Source organism: Labeo rohita, chromosome 11, assembly GCF_022985175.1.
Source record: "Labeo rohita strain BAU-BD-2019 chromosome 11, IGBB_LRoh.1.0, whole genome shotgun sequence".
NCBI classification, from domain to species: Eukaryota; Metazoa; Chordata; class Actinopteri; order Cypriniformes; family Cyprinidae; genus Labeo; species Labeo rohita.
The window spans coordinates 9,053,453-9,078,524 of NC_066879.1; the positions used below are offsets into that span (position 1 = coordinate 9,053,453).

Sequence of the window (25,072 nt, forward strand, 5' to 3'; positions counted from 1 at the left end):
CAAGTAAGCAAGTGTATGTTTGAAAACATTTTAAAAGTCATGTATTTTCAGCCTTTAGTGCTTTAGTTGTTCCAGACCACAGTGTTTAAGGAATATCAATACAGCTTCACACTGTAATTAAGAAATAAACAAAATAGTATGTTTCTGGCAGGACTCTACAGTCTTGTTTACATCTCCAGCATAAACCAATATCCAGACTGAAGGTAAATGTCCACAATGGACAGGGGGTGGAGCTGGTGTGTGGTATAAAGAGGGGGATGAAACACATGCCACCCGCCCTCACAATACCCCCACCGTAAACCCTCCCTCTCCTCCAGTCAGCACACCAAACTCATCTCCAATGCCACAACGCTGTTCTCACTGTCAGACACTCTCATCTTGTGCAGTGGAAACAAACACAGTGCCTGTTTAATTCAGCTGAGTTGTCAGGGCCGCTTCATTACGTGGCGCACCAGGTAACAGCTGCCAAAGGCGTCTAATCCTCTGGTGTGGAAAGGATCAAGGAAAAGGTGGCGTTTACTCTCGCCGAGAGGACAGGACACGTCGGACAGGTACCTGATTCTGGGATCGTAATTTCCATCTGTAATGAGGCGTGGGGCCCACATCACGCATCTGAAAGCTCAGCTCTCAAAAGCGCTGGGATTCGGATCGGGACGTGTTTGAGGAGATGCGTGCGACTCTCTCAGAGCGAGCGTGATGGGATTTTGGCTTCTGTAGGGACTTGCCGTCAGCTTTTCCTCACTTTTATGAATCATTACAGAGGAATCTGTTGGATAAACATCTGTTTGAAGCTGTTTTCCAAGTGATTACTTCTTTCTGAGTTGTGTATATAAAGGATGTAAGACAAGAACCTGCACAGTAAACATTTAAAGAACTGCACATGAACAGCTGCTTTTGTAAACAGGTGAACAAGTGCTTCCAAATGCTATTCAAACATATATGTATGTATGTATTTTGATGAGTAATAGTTTGCAGGTGTTTTGAGTGACAGATGGTTGGCATATCCTATAATTACTCATTTTTGTGTGAAAGTGTAAGGCTGGCTGAGAGAACAGCTAATGGGTTTCTCATTATTTAAGGCTGGTTGCTCATCACAGTACAGATTGAAAGACATTCCTCTATATTTACATTTTTCCATAGTTCGAGCAAGTAAGAAAGTAAAACATGACAACTCATAACTGAAGAGTGATTTTTGCAGGACTTGGAGGCTGGTTGCCTTTCACAGGGTTGATTCTGAGGACATTTTCTTCCCATTTTCCTATTTTGGCAAAAAGTCTCCAAAGTTTAATAGCCTGCAAAGGTCTTAAAGCAGAATGAGGATATTTGGATATTTTACACCCTTGGCATCCCTGGATTTCTGGAGAATCCTGTAACTGAGGAATGCAGTACGGATCCTAGACGAGCGTCTGATTTTTCATAAACACTGCGCGGGATTCGTCTGCATCACATAAAGTGAGAAACCACAGCACTTCTTTACTCTTCTAAAGAGAAAGAGTTGGAATATTGATCAATGCCATTTTTACCCGGGGGTCAGCTGAACAGACGCGCTGTGGAGTCTGGATAAGCCGGGCAGACGGTAAGAACACATCCTGTTCTCTCAGATTAACTACAGCTTAAGTGCTGAGATTTTCTCAAACACAATAATGGGCAGAAATCTTGCGAACAAACGCAGTTAGGTGTGTGCAACGAGGCTGTTACCTTGTTTGTTTAGTATAATTAAAAACATGCTAAATATAAAATAACGGTTGCTCTTTACTTAATATGCCTTTGTTATAGTGTAATTATACATTAAAGCACTGAATAACATTCTTTGACAGCATGTACTTACTGTAGGTTTAGGGTTGGGGAAAGAGTTCAGTTCACGTAATCATGCATAATTTGCTATTACTACAGTATGTACATGTAAAGTGTAACTAAGACACTGTAAAAAGAAAATAATATACAAAACCAGAATTACAAACACAAACTGAATAAGGAGACATTAACATGGCATGCATTTGTGTGTTCAAAAACATTTGGATGGAGTTCAACGGGATGCAGGGATTCATAAAAGTTCTCATTTTCAATGCTTGTCAGAGCATCTTAAAAAGACAGTGCTCATGGCGTAAGAAAATGAAAAACAAAAAGCAACACATATCTACAATTAAAAAAATAAAGTAAACGTCATTAAATCTGTCAAAAAGACTGATAATGATTGCAATATATGGAATATTTGTGTCATTTTAATAGTTTTGATATTTTAAAATAAGTTATATAATATTTTGATTACATTTATTTCAGTTTTAGCTATTTTAGAACATTAAACTAATGAAAACTCAAAATGTAGCCTTGGAATCTATTTGAAATATATATATATATTTTAATGGTTTTAGTTAACTAAAATAATCTTTTTGTGGACTGTAGGCCATTTGTAGTATAAAATGATTTAGAAACAAACAATATATTACCTTACATATTGACATTTTGTAATGAATTTTCAATGCCATACACTCCTGCCACAATAATGCCTTTAATGTATTTCTATTAATTAATCTTATTTATCTGTATCTGTGCATTCTGTGTTGGCAAGAGCCTTTCACTCTTGGCTTATCTGAGTTTCTTTTGCCATCAGAAGATGCCAAATGAAAGAGAAAGTGACAGATTGAGGTCTGTCATCTGCATTACTCCTACTAAAGTGCACAGACATGAACATCCCAGAATAATTGTCAACTGTCCTTGCATTGACGTCAGACACAACTTGTTCTTTCATAAAAGCACTGAGATGTTCAATTCTTTCTAAAAGGCAGATTCTGTAGCGTCAGCTTTATGAACTGCTGAAAAAAGATGAAGCAGCCCATCTAACCCATCTCTCAAGTCCTGGTATTATGACTTGTCTCAAGTGTTTCGATCACAAGGACAGATGAGACAAATCACCATTTGAAAATAGCAGTGTTACGAATCTACTTATGATTAATCTACTCTTTTTTGTAAACAACTTACTATGTTGTGTGTGTTACTGCAGCTTTTTTAAGATCCGGGAATTTAAAACATTTAGCTCTGCTCACATAGTATAAGTTTAGGACAGATAACAGTATTTTCTAACAGGTGTGATTGTCACATTAAGTGACGGATAACAATAAAAAAAAAAAAAAAAACTGACCAGTTCTGCACTATTTCGGGCATCTCTCGCTATTTTATCCTTTTAGATATGCAGTTACTCTCATTCTGTTTAGTCTCTTGAAACTAACTGAACTGTATCTGGACAGATCTGTATCTGGCACTCCAAACAGGACTGCCAATGGTAATGCGCAGCTATGTGAAGGTAACCTTAATTTGCAAAGATTTTGTTAGTGAACCATGTAATCGTGTGTGCGCTTCTGTGATTTAAATCCAACTACATGAATTGTTCAAAGAAAAGCCTAACTGAGTCATTCAGTACTTCAACAGATCTTATCCATCACTACTATCATAATTATCTGGATAAAACAAATCTGTTTAGATAGATGTTTATGACACTCTGCCAAAGGAAACAGAGATTTCTGGACGTCCGTTCAGAAGACAGAACTACTACAAAATTACAAGCCTGTTCAGACTAGGGTGGCTATTTATTTAACAGCAAAACAAAAGACACTGCGGGATTTAGCAAAGCCAGTATATAAACAGAAAAATAATCCAGTGACATTTCTAGGAGTGATTTTAAAGAGCATTATTTTACAGCTTAAATTTGACTTCCAGTGGCATTTTATTTATCTTTATAGGGCAAATTTTCTAACCTTAGTAAATGATGTATCATCTATAATGTCAGTTCTTTAATTTTCGTAAATCAAATCAAATGCAATTATTATCAAAACAATCCATCCTTGCACTGCAGAAATAACAAAGAAGCTGCATCTGAACTGCCATTTAGATTTACACACTGTTTAATGTGGATCAGAGATGCCATGAATGCATTTACACTTCATTAAGTAATAATGTTAGGAGATTACTGTGTTAAAAAAAAAAAAAAGTAGATTGAGCTATTAAATGATACTTTAAATGAAGCTAAAACCACCAGGTGTCGACAAATTAGTGTCTTAATAAGTGAATCACTGATTGCTAATTCAGATGATTCGTTCAAAATGCCTGATTCTTTCAGGAATGAAGCTGACTGGAATGACTTGCTGCTTTACTAGCATCTAGTTCTGACATATGCCAAAATAGTAAGATAATGATATGAAAAAGACATTAAAATTACGAAAAAGATATGCTAAAGATATTAGGAGTAGTATACTAGAATGCAGTTTTAAATGTAGCAACTGTCTGTATGAATGGCTTATTGAATCATTGATTCATTTGATTCATTCAAAAAGGAGTCATTCAGGAACAAAACACCTCAAAACACGCTCAAATGGGCATCTGGCTTAATGTATGTACATTATATTTCAAAACTGGACCTAAAACCAGACAGATGATGGCCACCCTACTTCAAACTCAGGGTTTAGGTGGCTGTATAGTTTCAGGTTTTAAGGTTGTATGATTGCATGTCTGTTGTGGTAACATACAGTATGTCCAGTGGCAAAACTTCACCTATGAATTTTTGTTCTGTTGAAAATAGCCATGCCCATTTGATCAATGAAAGTCAGTATGTATACAAATCTGAATACTGTGTTCGGTAGGGGTGGGAATCTTCAGGCACTTCACGATCCGATCCGATTCCGAGTGCAAATAGATCTTTACAACCTTACATTTTAATCAAAATTGCAGTTTCTTTGCTTTTTGTTTATAGTTGGAATCTGCCATCTTAAAAGTAGTGGTGTGAATCTTCATTGGTTTCATCATTCAGTTCAATTAGAATTTCATTGTCAGCTCAATATCTCTATGAATCACATTCTCAGTTTTCAGTATTACTGCACATGGCTACATTTTCATGTAAATTTTATATCAAATGTATTTTGTGCAAACTTTACTTTATTTTTTATTATATGAACAGGCTACTTTTTAAAACAATCGCTTATTTAAAATAAGTGTTCTTTAAGTATCCGAAAGTTTTCAGACAATAGTTATGGGCTTTTCTTTTTTCCTCAGCATTATTGCTGTTTGATTATTACTGATAAGATCATAAACAGTGGCAGCTTTAACAGACTGTATTCACACTAATACACAGATCCATTTTGATATATTATTTTGATATATTGCGGGGGAAAAAAACATTCTGAAATATTCAGAATCGATTCAGAATCGTTGAAGAGAAAATCGCGATGCTTCGGAGAATCGATTTTTTTCTCCCACCCCTAGTGTTCGGAAAGCAAATGACGTGTACCACGGAGCCCCTAAAAGAAGTAAATACGAGATCGGAGGAAAAAATATATTTCAATGCTTTCTCTTGCAATTGGGTGGTTATACAAGGCAGGGCTTTTCACCTCACACATGGAGTAAAAGGCTTACCAGCATTGGGTAAAAAGGCACACAGTATTGATACAAATACTTTAGCTAAAATAATGTTTTTTTTGTTTGTTTTTTTTTTTTAAATAATGTCTAAGTTAATACTAGTTCAAAACAATCACTTTAGCAAAGTTTGTATAACTTTCTGCTTATTTTGATAAATAAAAAAATATATTTTTTTAAATTCAATAAATATATTGTCATTAAAGTACGTTATTATAAAACATATATTTTAAAATACAGAAACAAAATCATTTTAAAATGTAAAGATTCGGAAAGCATTGAAGGATATCCCATAGTAATTTAATATAGACTTACAGTAGTAACAACAAATTATTTTGTATTATATGATTAATAGCATGTTTTAAATATGATGGTTTCTTTCTAAACATGGTTATTATCTCTAAGATGGACACCCAACATAATTTATGTATTATAACCATCTGAATGTAAAAATATCATGTTAACAAAATGGAAAAGTCAGCCTTAAATTAATTATCAGGGGCGCTTTTTACCCCAAATGCCATACTTTACATATTCTTTCATTATTTAAATGATTGTTTTAATTATCTTAAACAAAACTGAAAATCATTAAGAAGACCTTTGTCTCAAGATATATTTAACATCTAGTTCTGAATATGAACTCACTATTCGTTCACATTTCTTAAAATCAGGATTAATCTCAAATCAAATTAATCTTGTGTTTTAGAATTTTATTACTCAATTTTAAATAAAAAAAAAAAAAATTTTAAAAATCATTAATATTCTTTTATTAAATTAAATTTAAGTCATTTATGGTTCCCATTTACAGGGAAGGCTGCTTTTAATCAGTTGATTGATGTGGACAAATGAAAGCAATCACCTAAAGGCACTTTTCCTTGTGTCAAGGTCCGTTGAGAGTTTTTAGTGTCTCCACATCTTCAAGATGTTTAAAAGCCTTTTTCAGCTCCTCTTTGGAGCTTCTGAGATTCATTGTGTTAAAGACTGCAGTATGAAACATCTCATTCATGCATGTCTCATGAATGTTTCACGCATTTGCAATTCATAAACATGATCAGCACAAAGCTCTTATGTTACACTCCCATCCTGCAAAAATAAACAATGTGCTGACTTTGAGCCATTCATAATATAGCTGATAAACATCAGGGTGGTTACGTTTAATTTAGGAGGCATTTGTTCATTTTCGGTGAGTTTTATACTGTTGTTTAGTGTGTAGCGATCAATGCCGCTGAACACAACGCCAGAGATGAGAGGAAACCTAACACAGTCGTGCACATCAGAAGAAGACAAGCCGAGAGCAGCAGAGTGATTGATTTTGTTCTGCTTTTAGCACCTCAGCTTCCTCTGACTCCGCAGATAAAGAGAAGCATCCACCCTTTGTACAGTCATTTGAGTTGAATCTCATCTTGCATTACTTAGGATGGAGGCAGAGCTTCATCAGTCTGAATAACATTTAGCAAACAATACACTATAGAGCATATTCATCTAAATGCTTCGTTTCTACACGGACTAATCATAGTATTTAAAAAGTGAGGTGTGTAATTTCTGGGACACTAGCCTCACCAAACACAATTGCAAAAGTAATAAAAGTTTCCAAAAACTCCTCCTACGTGCCATTGGTCAAACAAAGAGATAGCCTCGCCCCCAAATTGATGTAATTGCTTTTCGGGCTGGTCGAGCGCAGTGACTTTGAGCTCCACCTGCGAACGGATAAACTTATAGTTGTCTTTGCATAATAAGTTGTATTACTAGAAACTATTTTGTTCCAGTAAAAATAAAAGTTGCTTGTGGCTTTAAGTCAATGTATATTTACTTTTAAGTCATCTGATCGTGACAACAACAACAACAAAAAAGACCAAAAATAGTAATGACTCATGCTGCACTGCTCAGATTTCTGTCCAATGAAATGCTTTCTAATGAAATATGTCCCGCCCCATAATAATGCCTGCAACCAAGTAGCAAGTAGCTAATCATGGCTGTGATGTAACTAAAACCTACTGGCTCTTTAAAAATATCCTGCCCACTTCCTAATGAAATCTGCAATCCAGGTTTTCATTTCTACAGTATGATATTACCTTGCTTCTTGCATATTTTGCAACACTTTTAAAGTGAAATGGCCAGTGAGTGGTGCTAAAAGCATGTTCAGATTTATCCAAAACTGATGAACATGAATTTGGCAATTTTTAATGATGATTGCTGTACTTATTGTGGCAGTTTAGAAATGAATTGTCCAGTTTATGCTCTATTTAGTTTGAAAAGAATGTATATATATTACATTTCATTATATATTGCATTGTGTGTGTGTGTGTGTATATATATATATATATATATATATAGTGCTGTACCAGGTATATATATATATATATATAGTGCTGTACCAGGTGGGCTACTGAGCAAGTTAACAATTAGAAAATCCTTACAAATAGAGCTGATTATGTGACGCAAATGTTGAAATTAATTATATTTTGTATTATTTTGTATAATATTTTAATATTAAAATATTATAACATGGTATTGTGCATGAATCTGGCAATGTTTTATTACAATGGTTGTCGTATGTATCATAACAGTTCAGAAATGAATTGTTCAGTTTTTGCTCTTTTCTGTTGGAAAATAACATATTACTTACTGTACACTACCTAACCAATAGTGTTAACAACAGCAAATGGGACAATAAATAAATAAACAACCTTAAAGCAACTATGCTAACATACTAACATGTTAACAACAGCAAAGTGAGATTTAAAAAAAAAAAACGCTAAAGCAACCATGACATTTTACCTTGCTTCTACAAGTTTGTTTGTTTGTTTGTTTGTTTTTTTTTAATCGTGATTTAGTTTTACGGGACTCGTAGCAAAGTGCTCCACATTGCAAGTGTAATGCTGTACTAGGTGGGCTACTGAGCAAGTTTACAATCAGAATGTCCTTACAAATTGAGCTGATTATGTGATGCAAATGTCAAAATTAATTAGTTTACAAAACATCCACCAAGGGAATTTTTTTTTTTTTTTTTTTTTTTGAGATTATTGTGCATGAATCTGGCAGTGTTTTGTTACAATAGTCGTTGTATGTATTGTAACAGTTCAGAAATGAACTGTCCAGTTAATGCTCTTTTCTGTTGGAAAATAATCATATCACTTACTGTACACTACCTAACCAATAGTGTTAACAACAGCAAATGGGACAATAAATAAATAAATAAATAAATAAACAACCTTAAAGCAACCATGCTAACATGCTAACATGTTAACAACAGCAAAGTGAGATTTAAAAAAAAAAAAAAAAACGCTAAAGCAACCATGATATTTTACCTTGCTTCTACAAGTTTGTTTGTTTGTTTGTTTGTTTGTTTTTAATCGTGATTTAGTTTTACGGGACTCGTAGCAAAGTGCTCCACATTGCAAGTGTAATGCTGTACCAGGTGGGCTACTAAGCAAGTTTACAATCAGAATATCCTTACAAATTGAGCTAATTATGTGATGCAAATGTCAAAATTAATTAGTTTACAAAACATCCACTATGGCAAAAATATTTTGAGATTATTGTGCATGAATCTGGCAATGTTTTATTACAATGGTTGTTGTATGCATCATAACAGTTCAGAAATGAATTGTCCAGTTAATGCTCTTTTCTGTTGGAAAATAATCATATTCCATAACTGTACACTACCTAACCAATAGTGTTAACAACAGCAAACGGGAGATAAATAAATAAATAAAAGCAACCATACTAACATGTTAACAACAGCAAAGTGAGATTTAAAAAAAAAAAAAAAAAAAAACACTAAAGCAACTATGACATTTTACCTTGCTTCTACAATTTTTTTATATATATATATATATATATATATATATATTTATCATGATTTGGTTTTCACGGAACTTATAGCAAAGTGCTCCACATTGCAAGTGTAATGCTGTACCAAGTGGGATACTAAGCAAGTTTACTATATCAGAAAATACATACAAATGGAGCAGTTTATGTGATGCAAGTGTCAAAATTAATTAGTTCACAAATTATTCACTATGGCAAACCAGGCAAAAAGAAGAAGTCTTTATTAACACATATTTACAGTATGTCCATAGTTATAATTTATGTGAAAGAGAATACAAGGTGTGGGTGTTTTACTGCCTTTAGTGTTTATTTCAGCTGAACAATGCTGTGAATAGTATGTATAGGTATGTTTTGGAGTTTTGCAAAAATATAGGTAGAGATGCATGGATGAATTGCTTAAAATAACACCTATAACATTAAACAGAATGTTAAGGTGAATTTTAAAGGGGTCATCGGATGCCCATTTTCCACAAGTTGATATGAATCTTCAGGGTCTTAATGAAAAGCCTATAATATACTTTGGTTAAAAATTCTCAATGGTTGTGTAAAACAACACCCTTTTTACCTTGTCAAAATCAGCTTTGCAAAAATCATCTCATTCTGGTCGAGGCTGCTTTAAATGCAAATAAGCTCTGCTCGCCCCAAGAATGAGAATAGCTCGATTTGAAAAAGGGGATATTATTATTATAGATTAATTAAAAACCACTGCATGGATTTTTATTATTATAGGGTAGATTTGTACATACACTGCCAACACACATTAATGTTCAAACAACATGTAAAAGTGAACTTAGCATCCGATGATCACTTTAATGTAATGCATCTTTCTCATCATATTTAAGGAGGTTATATATCTGTACTATTTTATTCAAACTTGAGCTACACTCTTAAAAAATAAATGTGCTTTGTGATGCCAGAAGAACCTTTTTTGTTTAAATGGTTCCATAAAGAACCTTTAACATCTGAAGAACCTCAAAAGAAGGTTCTTCAAATTATAAAAAGGCAAGAAAGAGATAGTTCTTTAAAGAACCTTTGACTAAATGGTTCTTTGTGGAAGCAAAAATGGTTCTTCTATGGCATCGCTGTGAAGAACGTTTTAAAGCACCTTTATTTTTAAGAGTGTACTCTGATTTGTGATAAAACTGTAACTTATTTTCTATAAAAAAGACATCTTTGGTGTATTGCTAAGGATCACACCCTCAGGGCGAAGTAGTAACTGTCGTGCACATCTATGCAGCTCAATGGGTGTTATTAGCATTAATACCTCCATGAGCTGATTCGACTTGTTTTGCTTTGATAAAACTTGCTTTAAAGTTTTTTTAAGCTTTAACAAAAGCAGTGTGGTTCACATCCTAGTTTTCTGTTTTGATTGTGAAGTTTCCTACATATTCTCATATTCTGTATCAAATCGGGAAATAAATCTTTATTTTTAAAAGTTTGTTATTGACATCCATGCAGAGTTAAAATTAAAAACCCCTAAAATGGTCATTTTCCAGATCAAAATCAGGTAAACATTAATCAGTGTTGTTAAATCTAAAGCTATTAATAACATATTTGGTAATTAAAATAAAGATGAAATAAAGCTAAAATAAAATAACATATATTCGATAATTAAAATAAAGCTGAAAAAACATAATATAAATATTTATAAATATAAGATTAGATTTTATAGATAGATAGATGTGTAAAAATATAAATAAAATCACAAAAAATTACTAAACCTTTAGATTAAATTAAATTTAAAAACACAATCCAATATATTAATAAATAATTATTTAAATAATATTGAAATAACTAACTGTAATACACATCCAACTTGAAGTTGAGGAAAATTAGTTCTAACAATTATGAATCCAAACCAAGTCAACTCTCAAATTAAAACTTCATTTTATTCATGGCAGCTGCACATCAGTGTTAGTAAGTAGGACCTGCTGGTAGACACTGTAACTGCAACATTATCAATAAAAAAATAAAAAATAAAAATAAATAATAATAATAATAATAATTAGCCATTTTGACAAAATAAAATTTCTGGAAGCAACATATTATGCTAATATTTTATTATAGTAGTATAAACTTTCCTAAAAAAAAAAAAAAAGAATATTTTTTAGACCATTGAAATGACAAAACCTGTTTTAAAAACACTAGAGCTTGAGGATCCTAGTGTATACAAGATCTGAATATATTATGACTAAAGTGGAAATTACATCAGCGGAACCTCAACAATCCAACAGACAGAGTCTAAATATCAGAACATGATGGAGGTATTTCTATTTTCTCTGAAGCCTGAGAAACGCGTTCTTAGGAAAGGTGGCTCTTGGGATGCTATTGTAGCCATCTTGTTGTTTTTGAGTGCCCACTTGACTAGACAATTTGCTTTTGAATGTTCCATAAACACAGATCTGCTTAAGTCCACTTCCCTTGCAAAGAATACACATTTAGAACACCATGCCTCCAAATGGGCGCTCAGAACAATCGTCTGCTTCCTAATAAGGAGACAGTGTGCTTAATAGTGTGATTTGTGAGGGGTGTATCCTGGCTGGAGACTATGTCTGATGCCTGAGAATAAAACAAAGGCAGTTTTTCTAAATTTCATTTGAGGGTTATTACTTACGGTTTGTTTACACAAGACTGAAAGAATAGTCTTTCTTTCACTTAGTGAGAGTAAGCAGTCTCATGAACCACTATAGACTTCTTCCATTTGCATAGCCGTATCCTTGTGTTCTGCTTTAATAATAATAAGTTTCAGTTCAAATTATATTTGTGTGATCATAATATGAATATTTTAAAAAAGGACTTGGTTGCTTATATTTATTAATTGACTAGAAATACATTACAAAATCGATATAACTTATATAGTTATTCACATTAAACATTTTTCGTTTTAAAAATTTTAAAAGCCTAAAAGTTGTATATCTAATAAGTAGAAGATTTCATTTATTGTTACTGTCCAACCATAGCTGTATCCCTTCTAGCCAAAATTGAGAATGAATAAGGGGAAAGTCGATATGATTGGATATGACTGGTTATGTTCGACTGTGATTGGTTCATGCGTTAAATCCCGCCTTATGTGTTTGTGCTTGTCTGCATTTGTTAATCAGTCTGAATGAACAATATAATGGTGTTAATGGAAAGACTAATTGAGAAATAAGTAACAACTTACACATTTAGATATAACCACATCGTTACATTAATATAAGACTTAAAATGACATGAAAACACAATCTGTGTGAGTTTTTAGTGAGTAATCAGATTGGTGAAACTTAAAGTAAATCTCTGGGTCTGTGACCAATATTTAACGAGCTTTGTTGACTGACGATCCAAAAAAAAAATCAAAAATATTTTTAGCAGTGAACTATTAGAAAAGAATAGCTGAAGTTCACAAATGAAATATATTGTTTAAATTGTTAATGCCTTGAGTTATTATATTGGAATAATTGTAAAACGCTCAAAGGAGAACTTCAGTTCCAGAACAACAATTCACAAATAATTTACTCACCCCCTTGTCATCCAAGATGTTCATGTCTTTCTGTCTTCAGTCGTAAAGAAATTATGGTTTTTGAGGAAAGCATTTCAGGATTTTTCTTCATTTAATGGACTTCAATTGTGGCCCCGATTTTGAACTTCCAAAATGTAGTTTAAAGTTTGTAGCTTCAAAGGGCTCTAAACGATCCCAGCCGAGGACGAACGGTCTTATCTAGAGAAGCGATATGTCATTTTTTCGGAAAATAATTTTTTTTATACTTTTTAAGCACAAAAGCTCATGTAGCACAGGCTCTGGGATGCACGTTCACGTACTATTGAATAACATCGAAAGGTCACGCGGAACCACAAACCCAGTGTTTACGAACACGCAAAGACTAAGAAAGTGCAAGTAAGTCAAACGCTGTTTACAAACAAAAAGGTACAACAATGTCGGATGATTCTGAAGTTGTACGAGAAAATAACGGAGTTTTTCGACATACTCCACCTTTCTGAGCCGGACTACACAGACAATGAACTTGTGGTGATTCGAAGACGTGGTTCATAGTAGTAATGGGAAGTTCGGATCATTTTAATGAATCTTTTTTCGAGTCATTTCATTCATTTTAGCAAAATCAGCATCACGTGACAGCCCCATAAGATAAACGAACGACTCGAAAAACCTGAAGACTTGAAACAGGTGAACTAATTCCAGTACAGAACCTAATAGGATGTTGCGCATGCGTGACTGAACAAATCACTCCCCGAGATGACTCGTTCTTCCTGAGTCACATTAAAGATTCGTTCACAATGAACAAATCGTTCAAGAATTCGTGGATGCGCATCCCAGAACCTGTGCTACACAAGCTTTTGTGCTTAAAAAGTATACACATTTTTATTTTTCGAAAAAAATGACAGATCATTTCACTAGATAAGACCCTTCTTCCTCAGCTGGGATCGTTTAGAGCCCTTTGAAGCTGCATTTAAACTACATTTTGGAAGTTCAAAATTAGGGCACCAATGAAGTCCATTATATGAAGAAAAATCCTGAAATGTTTTCCTCAAAAACCATAATTTCTTTACGACTGAAGACAGAAAGACATGAACATCTTGGATGACAAGGGGGTGAGTAAATTATTTGTAAATTGTTGTTCTGGAAGTGGAGTTCTCCTTTAAAAACACTAACTTGATGAGATTCATACTTGGCTTTTATAGTTACACTGTAAATATATAAAACGGCTTTATGACGCTGGAGTAATGATGCTGCAAAAAATTATGAAAAATATATATATATTTAAACAGAAAACTGTTACTTATAAATTTTAAATTATACAAATATTTCACAGTATTACTGTTTTTACTATATGAAAAAATACAGCATTGGTGAGCATAAGAAACTCCATTCCAGACAAAGATGAACTGGGGTTATGAATCATCATTACTCACATTTACACACGCACACAATAACTAGTAGCTTATATTTTTTTTTCACAAAGGCCTCCCATTAACTTCTGCTGTTCTTAAATTAAGTTCATTATAATCACTATAGACTACTATCTTTATGGCAGAAATAGCAAGAGTATATGTCATTATGCTATTTCGTTTGCTGACGTTTGCTGCAACGCATTCTGACATATGCATCCGCAGACCAATGAGACTTTAAGAGAGTTCACCTATTGTATTTTGGAAATCTAGTTCACTGTATTCCCGTTTGATATCAGACTGACTGGTCTGTTTCCACAGCTCAAAACAATAGAGTACATTCAAATACAAGTGTTTTGTACCTGCATCCTTGGAAACTAGATTTTAGATCAAACAACTAAACAATTTTGGTATTTTAAAGGGATAGTTGTCAAGAATGTGAGAAACCAAAGACTTGCTGGTAGCCATTGACTTCCACAGTATATATAAAAAAAAAATAGTATAGAAAAAAAGTCCATGAGGACCAGAAAGTGTTTGGTTACTAACATTCTTTTGTCTTCGGCAGAAGAAAGAAACTCATACAGGTTTATAACAACTTGAAGTTGAGTAAATGATGACAGAAATTTAAATTTTAGGCTGAACCATCCCTTTAACATGAAAACAGACATTATTTAGACTCTTTTTGCCCCACAAAAGTATTATGAAACAAGTCTTACAGCTGATTGTAATTGAAACTGACTCTTTATTTATGTTTTGGCATGTTCGCTGTTACTGCTATATGATATTTTGGTACATAAAACAGCAATGCATTGGCAGGAAAATCATGGCACATCTACACAAATTCCTGTCATGTACTGGTCCATGCATCTTTCTCTTTCCATGTTCGTCTGGAGCAGAAGCAGAGTGTAGTATTGCCCAGTGCACTCTAATAACGTCTGCTGAAGCGTTTGAGTCAGTGTGGTCTGGTTTAGTTCTTAGTCTGCCCTAGGCATTTCCTGATCTCAGCTGCTGAATTGTTTGGTTCCCCCAGCCGAATCATATGGGAACGGAATCAATAACTATCATTCCTATAAGAATTTAGTGTTGTGAAGGCAAGACAAGCAATGGCAGATCCACTGGCGGAAACATTTCCAAGCATATGGAGTTAATGTTCTGTGTGACAAGCAGAAAACACATCTGTGTATTTATGGTTTGACACATTTATTACAGAAAGAGACATTTCAACATTTCAATTTTAACAATAAAAAACAAATTATATACAGTAATGTACTGACATTTATTTCTGTGTGTAAGTGGATTCAGGCTAATATTTAAAGAAAGGAATATTTTAAAGAAAAGAATATTTTAAAGGGATAGTTCAAACAAAAAATGAAAATTCTGTCATTAATTACTCACCCGCATGTCGTTCCAAACCCGCAAGACCTTCGTTCATCTTCAGAACACAAATTAAGATATTTTTTGATGAAATCCAAAAGCTTTCTATCCCTACATAGACAGAAATGCAACTGACACATTCAAGGCCTAGAAACATAGTAAGGATATCATTAAAATAGTCCATGTGACATCAGTTGCACTGCTGTCTATGCAGGTTTAGAAAGCTCTCGGATTTCATCAAAAATATCTTAACTTGTGATGAACAAAGTTCTTACAGGTTTGGAAAGACATGAGGGTGAGTAATTAATGAGAGAATTTTCATTTTTGAGTGAATTAATAAGTACTCTTTGAAGTGTCATTTAAATGATAACAAGGTAATCATTTAATACAATTACACATGTAAATGTACCATGGTATTACGATCTGATGATGGTACCACCACTGCACATATTCCAGTCCTGTAACAATAAGGCTCTGATCCTAAAAAACTTAGCATAAAAGAGGACAATGGTACAAGATGAATGCAAAATTATTGTTTTAAGTGTGAAAATATAGCAGACGTACCACTGACATTCAAAAACAATGGACTTGTGACAAAGCTGAAATAATCAGGTCTTCACTTTAAGTTTTCATTTAGTGATGAGTGAGTTTTTGCTAGAAAATGAGCAGGAAAAATACTGTGCAAGAGTCTCAGAGCAGGCAAAAGCTATGAAAAGAGACACTTTATCTCACAGAGTTTGACACAGCTTGCAGAAGTGACATGGATGGTTGCTGTCACCACTAGAATTACCTACTGTAGCCAAAGCACAATAAAGTCATTTAACCTCTTTTAAAGTCCATATTTACAAAATATAGACTTCTGGGAATCCATACTCTTGTCTCAAGAGACCAAGTCAGTCATTTAGAATCCAAAAACATCCAGAATGTTCTGGTGTTGCTGGAGGAGGAGCACAGTGAGAAGTGCCTGGTTCCCACAGTGACGTTCAGTAGTAAAGCTCTTATACAGGGATGTATGAGTGCTGAAGGTGTGAGGGATTTGTGCTTTATCAATGCTGTCATGAATTCACACAACACTGTGTGATGTAATACAAAAACTTGAAACAAGGATGTTACTCCATGTTATCCTAATTCTCTGCATGTTGGGCATTTTCTCAACATGACAATTAAGATATTCATTCTCCCAAGGTAAAAATCCTTCAGTGGACATGTATTTAACACAATCTTAACACTTTTGAGCAGCTGTGGGGGATTTTGCAGAGATGAGCTGAGCAACACTCCCCATTAAGGATCAGGGCATTTAAGGAGGTCGTCCTCCAGGAGTTAAACAGGACAGATGTGGCATTTTGTTATGAACTTGTATACTCAGTGCCAAGAAGGGTCAGAGCAGTACACCTAATGTTTTGGAGGACATACTAAGTACTAGAATATTATACATTAGCTGAATTAAATCTAGGGTGTACTCATTTCTGCAATCCTTCATTTAAACCAAACTAGCTAATTTACTTTTGGCATTTTTTGTTTTTATTAAGGATAATACATTTCAATTTTGCCATCTTCCCATGAATTATATTAGTGATAATTAAGAAAATACATCTTTTATATTTATTCAGAGGGGGTTTACTCATTTATACTGTGCGCTGTATGTTTAAGAGAGCAAAAAAAGGAAAATAAATCTTAATGTGAATGTAGGGAAATGACTGAAGAAAACCTACTAATATACTTCTCATGTGTGTATTGTGAAGTTGCCAAACTTCAGAAGCTTGTGATCAGCGTAACACTGCAGCCCAAGTGTAAACGCAACCTGTTTTGCTTGGAACTTCCTATTTTATCCCCATCTGATAGATTGAAAAATAAAACATTAAACAAGAGCGCTTTGGGAGCATGTGACAGTTTTTGTATGCTTTGGATACAGACAATTTGGGCCGCATGACACGGCTGGACAATCCACACCTGTGCACTCAGAGACCTGCGACCAGAATGAGATCAACAGAGGAGCAGAAAAGCTGCGGATGGCGAAACCACTTGTGCAAACATCTGCGAATGAAATCTTTGGAATAACAACTCGGTTTGCATGAGGCTGCTTGTATATAGCTGAAGGATTTTGAATACACAATCTAAGATGTTTTAATTTGGTTTGGCGTTTGTTAGTGCAGCCGGTCTGTAATTGTTGGGCTGCTGTCCTTCACCGTTTTTGAGAATAACAACTGTATCAAACATCAGTGTCAATCATTAGTGCAGCTAAAAAAAAAATAACCAAAGCAACAAAAAAGTGAATTATAATGTGCTTATTTGAAAAAATTTGTGGAATTTAAGGTAAACAATCCACCCAAGTACAAGAATTAAACATCATTGCTTTAGTAAAATGTGTCAACACGTTTTGTCTTTTTAATGTTGGCACAAGTATAGTGAACATTAAGCACATTAAGGGCCAGATTCAATAAACAGGGCAAATTAGCATAAAAACACAATCCCGTAAAACCACAGATGGGAGTGGAAAGTCCTGCGGATGTGATGACAATACAGACAGACAGATCATTTCCATAATAACCAGGACAATTTACCAAGAGCAGCGCAAATTAACTTAGGATCACAACCAAGTAGAGATGATAATCAGGTGCTGGGATCTACTAACAACACAGATGCAAAATGGTGCATGATTTTTTTTTCCATGTGATAAAGGTGACATACCATGAAAATTAGACTTTCCGTGTTTAAATGCTATAATCGGGTCCACAGTGCATCTACCAACCCATAAAACGTGAAAAAGAACAACCCAGTAACTTCGGTAAGCCTTTCTCTGCAAGCATGTGAAAAAATGAGCTCAGATTTTGCTCCCCCCATGATGTAGAAAGGGGATCTTATTATAATTTTACTGCCCCTTAAAGGAGAAGTTCACTTCCAAAACAAAAATTCACATATAACCTCACCCCCTTGTCATCCAAGATGTTCATGTCTTTCTTTCTACAGTCGTGAAGATATTATGTTTTTTTATAACGGACTGGTTTGGTTCCGATTTAGAATTTCCAAAATGTAGTTTAAATGAGGCTTTAAATGATCCCAAATGCGGTTGTAAATGATCCCAGCTGAGAAAGAAGGGTCTTATCTAGCATAATGATCAGTTATTTTCATAAAAAATAATACAATTTATATACTTTTTAATGTCAAATGCTCATCTTGTCTTACTCTGCCTGGACTGTTTTTTCTGGTTCATGACAGTTAGGGTATGTCAAAAAACTAACATCTCATGTTCTCCCTCAACTTTAAAATCCTCCTATATCGCTGGTTTACCTTTTTTGTTAATGGTGTTTGATCTTCTTTGCATGTTCACTTTGCAAAAACTGGGTCGGTACTTCTGCAGCAACGTGGGATGATTTTGAAATGATTTTTGAAGTTGGGGAAGAAAATACGATTGGAGTTTTTCGACATACCCTAACTGTCTTGAACCAGAATACACAGAGCAAGGCAGAGCAAGACGAGACGAGCGTTTAAGATTAAAAAATATTTAAATTGTATTTTTTTTTTTTTTTTGCTAGATAAGACCCTTCTTCCTCGGCTGGGATTGTTTACAGCTGCATTTGGGATCGTTAAAAGCCTCATTTAAACAGCATTTTGGAAGTTCAAAATTAGGGCACCATATCAGTCCATTATATGTAGAAAAATCCTGAAATTTTTTCCTCAAAAAACACAAAGTACGCTAACTGTTTTGTCATTGACTGAGAGCAGAGAGCAATAGAGACTTGGAATTACTGAATTATTTACTGTATTTTATACTGTTACCACACAGATCTAATATAAACATGTGGTTTCTTTCTCAACTGTTTACCTTCACAAACATAACCAACTTATAAACTTCTGTGTATTTGACAGTTTAAGTCGAGTAACACATGAAAGTAGGGCTGGGTATCGAAAATCGATTCCAATTCCACAACTGAATACTTAAGGTGAGGAATCCGATACTTCTTGTGAAATTAAAATTTCGATTTCGCCTATCGATTCCTATATACGGTTCTTTTTTTGTCATCTGTGAGGACCCAACCTAGCGATCTGCCAGGACCTTGCTCGCTAATCTAAGCACATAGCGCTCCAAAGTATGGCTACACTTGCGATCAGAAGTCAAAAAAGCAAAGTATAATATTTGTGATAAGCTAAACATGTTGCAATAGAGGTGTCACCACCAATATGACAAAGCATTTTAATTTAACAGATCGTTAAAGATCACAAACACGATTCAAATACCAACGTGATTCTGTAAATTACAATGATTCATCTGTTTGATTCCTCAACCTTTCTTCCATGCAGTGTACGATCATACTAGTGTGATTTGAACATTCAAGAAGTACTGGGATAAAAGTTCATAGTCTGGATATAAACTCTGATATGTACAGTTGAGATCAAAATGGAGTAAATCATTCTTTTGAAAGTTAATTTGACATTCCAAATAATGTTAAAGATTTATCGATTACGTTGTTATGCCAGTAAATGGCGAAAGGGGGCTGTTAACAATGTATTTGTCTTTGATCATTCATTCAAAAACACTGATTCATCCAGTAATGAACCAATCTTAAGTGAATCACTGAATCATTTACTTAAATTAGGCCTATGTGTGATTGTGTTTAGTTGTCTAATTTTAAAAAACGTTGCGGTCTTATTGAGACCAATTGAAAAAAGAACTGTTTTGATGCAGACGCAGCCTTATATTACATATTGTTCTATAAGTGGCATAATAGGGCTCCTTTAAATGAAATATTAAATGAAGTCATTTTAGCTAAACTAGCTTATCGCTGTCCGGGTGTTGAGATTGGGTGACCGTACATATTGCCTAAAATATCCAGGTTCTGGCTTTGTTTGCGTTGCACAGACAGATCGTTGTATGACATTAAAGTAATATGAGAGCTACAGAGAGCAGACGCCTCCTTACGCTTTCAAAATGCTCTCGTGGTACTTTGATGTACATCGATCGGTCTGCACAGTGACACTGTAAGTTGAACACACCTAATATTTACGCATATTTGTATTGCTTTGACCATTCTCTGTAGATCCCACCTTTTCATGCACCACGATTGGTCGATTATGTAATGTCTGCTTGTAATTGGTCAATTTACTTTTCGATTATGACCTTCAGCAAGTATGAAAAAACCTGGATATTTTAGGCAGCACAGAAATCCTGGCCAGGCATGTCCTGGAAAAAGGGCATGTATGGTCACCCTAGTTTAGATTTTCCTGGCTAAATCATTATTAGACTATTATGGGGACAGAAAGCATGGTTACATTTTATTTTGACAGTCCACGTTAGACATTCTAGCTAACTGTTATTAATTTGCAGCACAGCTGCAACTCTCAGCTAACTCTCATTAGAGTATTAGTAGAATGTCTGTTGGGGTTAGCAGATATTAAGCAGACTACTAATACCCTAATGACTGCTACTTGACATGTAGACACAAAAGCATATTTGATTCCACTGTCAGCCACTTAGTTGTAGCGTATATTCTGCCAAAATTAAAATGTTTTAGCTTTACTTGTCTAAATGTGATGCCAAAATCTCAGTAGAATAACAACCAGTCAAACTGTGTTTGTTTTTGGATTTGACTAATGGATGTTTGGTTGTTTTGCAGGGGCCCAATGCTTCTCCTCATTCTAAGATGAAGTTATGGAAGTTTGCTGCCATTGGCCTGATTCTCTGTGGTGCTGCACTTCCCCTGCTCGTCCTTAAAACCGCTCCCTCTTCTCGAGCCCCGCCCCCTCCTCCCCACCGCAGAGCTTCATCCTCATCACTTGCACCTCCATCATCTTCATTCGCACCCAGCAATTCGTCGACTACTGTTGCGGCTGGTGGGCGGCAACGGAGGGTCCGATCAGCTGACGGAGGAAACTCTCTCGTATCAGAATGTAAGATCACGACAAACCCTTGTGTTCTTTTGTGTTGTGACGGCGGTTTCTTATAGCGTAGCCTATCCTTGTTTACATCAGATTGCATTTAGCATGCAGGCCTCCCAGACGTCTCAACTTCAATTCCATGTGAATTTAACTCTAAATCTGATAACCAATATTCCCTGCCGTTTCAATTTAAACTTCGTACATTCTGCGGCACTGTGGTAAACAAACAGAAGTGAAAAAATGATTGTTTTCAAACAGGTTTTTCTTATATGAGTATTCGTATGTATATGACATAAAATGTGGTTGTACCACATGTACATTTGTGCACAATTAAAGTGTCGCAGTGAGCAAAGAACGCCAAGAGCTCTTTAGCTCCGCCCACTCCCATGAAGCACCATGAACGACGTTACTGAGTCAAGTTTTTTTTAATGAAATCCGAGAGCTTTGTGACCCTACATAGACAGCAACACAACTGACACGTTCAAGGCCCAGAAAGGTAGTAAGGACATCGTTAAAATAGTCCATGTGACATCAGTGGTTCAACCGTAATGTTATAAAGCTATAAGAATACTTTTTGTGCACAAAGAAAACAAAAATAATGACTTTTTTATTTAACAATTTCTTATATATTTACTACATTTCTGGGCCTTGAACATGTCAGTTGTGTTGCTGTCTATGCAGGGTCAGAAAGCTCTCAGATTTAATCAAAAATATCTTAATTTGTGTTCCGAAGATGAACAAAGGTCTTACAAGCTTAATATGACATGAGGTTGAGTAATTAATGACAGAATTGTCATTTTTGGGTAAACTAACCCTTTTAAATGTTGGAGTATTTATATGCATTGTTGGCAGAAACTTTAAATATCCAGTTTCGGTAGATACAAGCAACAACTTTAAATGAATAGGTTTATATTTCGGTATTTTTTTATTTGATTAAGTCATTTGCAATGCTTCATGGGATTGTAGTTCCTTCCCTCACTAAAGCCATTAAGCAGGGTTGCCAAGTCCTCAGTTATACTGCGGAATTGGGCTACCTTTACACTGTTGCTGTGGGTTATTTTTGAAGTCCACAGGTTAAAGCGAACTCAAAACCCAACTTTGACAGAGGAGACCGTGGTAAAAACAAGACTGGGCTACTTTTGATTAGCAATTAGGCTGGTTTTGTTTTGCAGGCATGGCAACCCTGCAGTTAAGTGCACAGTCTTGTCCGTTTTTGTCCGATTTCCATACTTTTTCTGCTTTGAATCAAAGTTAATGTTGTGATTTTCCTCATACCTGATTGGTTTGGTTCATGGCCATTTACACACTCAACACTTTGACAAAGACTTGTTTTTAGAATTCTCTATGGGAAAAACTAATACTTCTAGAACGAGCACCACTGAAAAAGTGGACATGCACAATTAACATAATGCTGTTTTTGCCATGCTAATGCTAAAAAATAATTAACCCTCCTTTTTTTCTTCATCTCAGTCATGAAGATGTTTCAGAGCTTCACAGAGGGTGAGTTGAAGCAGGTCATTGGGACACTGGTGGAAAGGAAAGCCCACAGAGATGCCCAGCAGAGCAAAAGGACTAAACGGGCTAAAAAGCGAGCCAAACCCTGTTCGCTGCGGGAGGTGGAGGTGACAGTCAGTCAGCTGGGGTTGGGCTACAAGAGTGATGAGACTATAGTCTTCCATTACTGCAGTGGAAGGTGCACTACTAGTCGCAGAAACTATGATCTGTCGCTGGCGAACATGAAGCGCTTGCAGCTGCTAACAAAGGACCAGAAGGACAAGGCTCGCCACAGCCCCTGTTGTCGACCCACTGCATATGAGGAGGACATCTCCTTCCTTGATAACGACAATAAATACCACACAATCCAAGAAATTTCAGCTAAAGCATGTGGATGCGTCTGACATTAAGGGTCAAAACTCAGAGCACTCAAAACTTTTAGGAAACTGATTGATTCTGAGAAGAAAGTCTTCTGGGCTTAAAGCACTGAGGCGAAAGCGAATGTCTTGCATTGCCTTCACGAAAAAAACACTCGGCTGACAGATTCTCCTCAAACACCTCTGCCAGTCCTGATGAAGAGAAACCCGACAATACATGAAGTGAATAAGTAATTATTCTTATGTTTACTCGTTGCTAATGAGATGCTGCTGTATATCTTGTTTCTATTGCCTTCTTGGGTCTATTTCAAATAGCTTGAAATGTTGGGTGGATGTTAAGCTCAGAGTTTCAATGTAAAAAAAAAAAACTCTCAAAAATTCATTCAGGGCTTCGGAAAACAAAGCAAGTTCACAAAGGCACACCCTACGCTGAACAAAACTTCCTCATTGTGTAACCGACCTGTAAATGATGCCAACAGCTCTGAAAAGGTTTCAACTCTGACATTTCAAAGTCAAAAAACATTCCCACAAATCAAGTTCAAACAAACGTATTAGTTATACTGAACATCTACCTCAGCTTTAATCTAGTAGACATTTCTCTGTAAAAGAAAACCCAATATTTTGTCAGATGTTAAAATGTGTGGTATCATACAAATGCAGAGTAAATAGTAACAGAAGAAAAACCGAGGATCACATTCTACCAAGACGTTACGAACACAACAAATTTACAGACAAATCATCAAATGTGTTCTAAAATCGACTCAAAATATCAAACATGTTTGATATTCTCCAACTGGAAGAAATAATAGTCTGACGCTAAAAATATTATAGTATGTGCCCATCATACACTACGCGATTATCCTGTGAAATCTGTTAAATCCAACTGCCCAAAAATACACAGACAGGCTCTGAGTTTTCGGCAAAATTAAGGCAAAAATCTGGACAAGTGTATATTCCATGGCGAATTGGTGGTTAATATATGTGAATTTGTGTGCATTCATATGTTTTCACACAATGTGCTTGTTTTTTATTTTTATTATTATCATTATTATTTTGGTGTAAAATCGTTTTGAAGGAAGATTTTCCTGCTTCACATTGTATGAATTCTTATGAAGTCGCCACCTTGTAAAATACATTTTCCAATAAGATCCGGTTGCACTGTCTCCACAAATTCTCCAAATCTTCCAATCAGGTTTGGTTTAGAAGGAAATTTCTTCGATTTTTGTGCATTGCAATATCTAGGGCTGGGTAAAAATATCGCTTTCTCAATTTTATTTGATTCTCCTTTTTACGAAAAAATCTTAAATCCCAAGTATCTATTAGTCTTATTAGTCAGTTAATGAAAACGTTGTAGCGCACCTCCCAAGTAATAAATCGCAAAAAGCTTTGTGAATTGTTACTTCTGATATGAAACTAAGTCTCAGGTTTCAAATTCTGTCCATTACAATATTCACAGAATAAATACAGTTTTGGTGCTGTTTAATGTGGAGTGACAGATCGCCTCAGTTCAAGAGAAGCAGCATGTGAACTGATCACCTCCTCCGATTTAAAACCGGTTTCAGCGCAAAAAAAAACATGATTAAATAACCGAAGGTATGTTAAAAGAAAGAGTGCAACTTACTGAAATCCGTATCATTTCTCATGTAGACATCAGTATAACAGCTTGTAAACAATGTCACATACCGTCACATTTACCTCAGGAAAATTAAAACATATTCGGTGACTAAACTCGTTAGTCACCTAAAAAAACATAACTCTAGAGAGGAGCATTTTACTAAATATATGCAACATACAACATATTCATTACATTTTTTCTGTTCTTCAGGATTTAGGGT

The 25,072-nt window shown here is 35.1% G+C and overlaps 1 protein-coding gene across 2 annotated transcripts; it reads left to right on the top strand.

Annotated features, from left to right (window-relative positions):
• The first annotated feature begins 349 nt into the window (after positions 1 to 349).
• Positions 350 to 24,761, top strand: nrtn (neurturin). 2 transcript variants are annotated; one of them, XM_051122070.1, is made up of 3 exons: positions 350 to 1,576; positions 21,105 to 21,378; positions 22,837 to 24,761. In XM_051122070.1, exons 2-3 carry the CDS (start codon positions 21,132 to 21,134, stop codon positions 23,262 to 23,264), a joined length of 675 nt encoding a protein of 224 aa, XP_050978027.1. In that variant the 5' UTR covers positions 350 to 1,576; positions 21,105 to 21,131; the 3' UTR covers positions 23,265 to 24,761. The 2 variants fall into 2 exon arrangements, with proteins under 2 accessions (XP_050978027.1, XP_050978028.1); XM_051122071.1 differs by lacking the exon at positions 350 to 1,576 and having other exon boundaries at positions 21,049 to 21,378.
• The last annotated feature ends 311 nt before the right edge of the window (positions 24,762 to 25,072 follow it).

Excerpts from the sequence above, each read along its gene's own strand:
- nrtn (XM_051122070.1), top strand. The coding sequence starts at position 21,132 with ATGAAGTTATGGAAGTTTGCTGCCATTGGCCTGATTCTCTGTGGTGCT. Across the intron at positions 21,379-22,836 it reads AAACTCTCTCGTATCAGAAT|TCATGAAGATGTTTCAGAGC; the intron begins GTAAGATCACGA and ends TCTTCATCTCAG.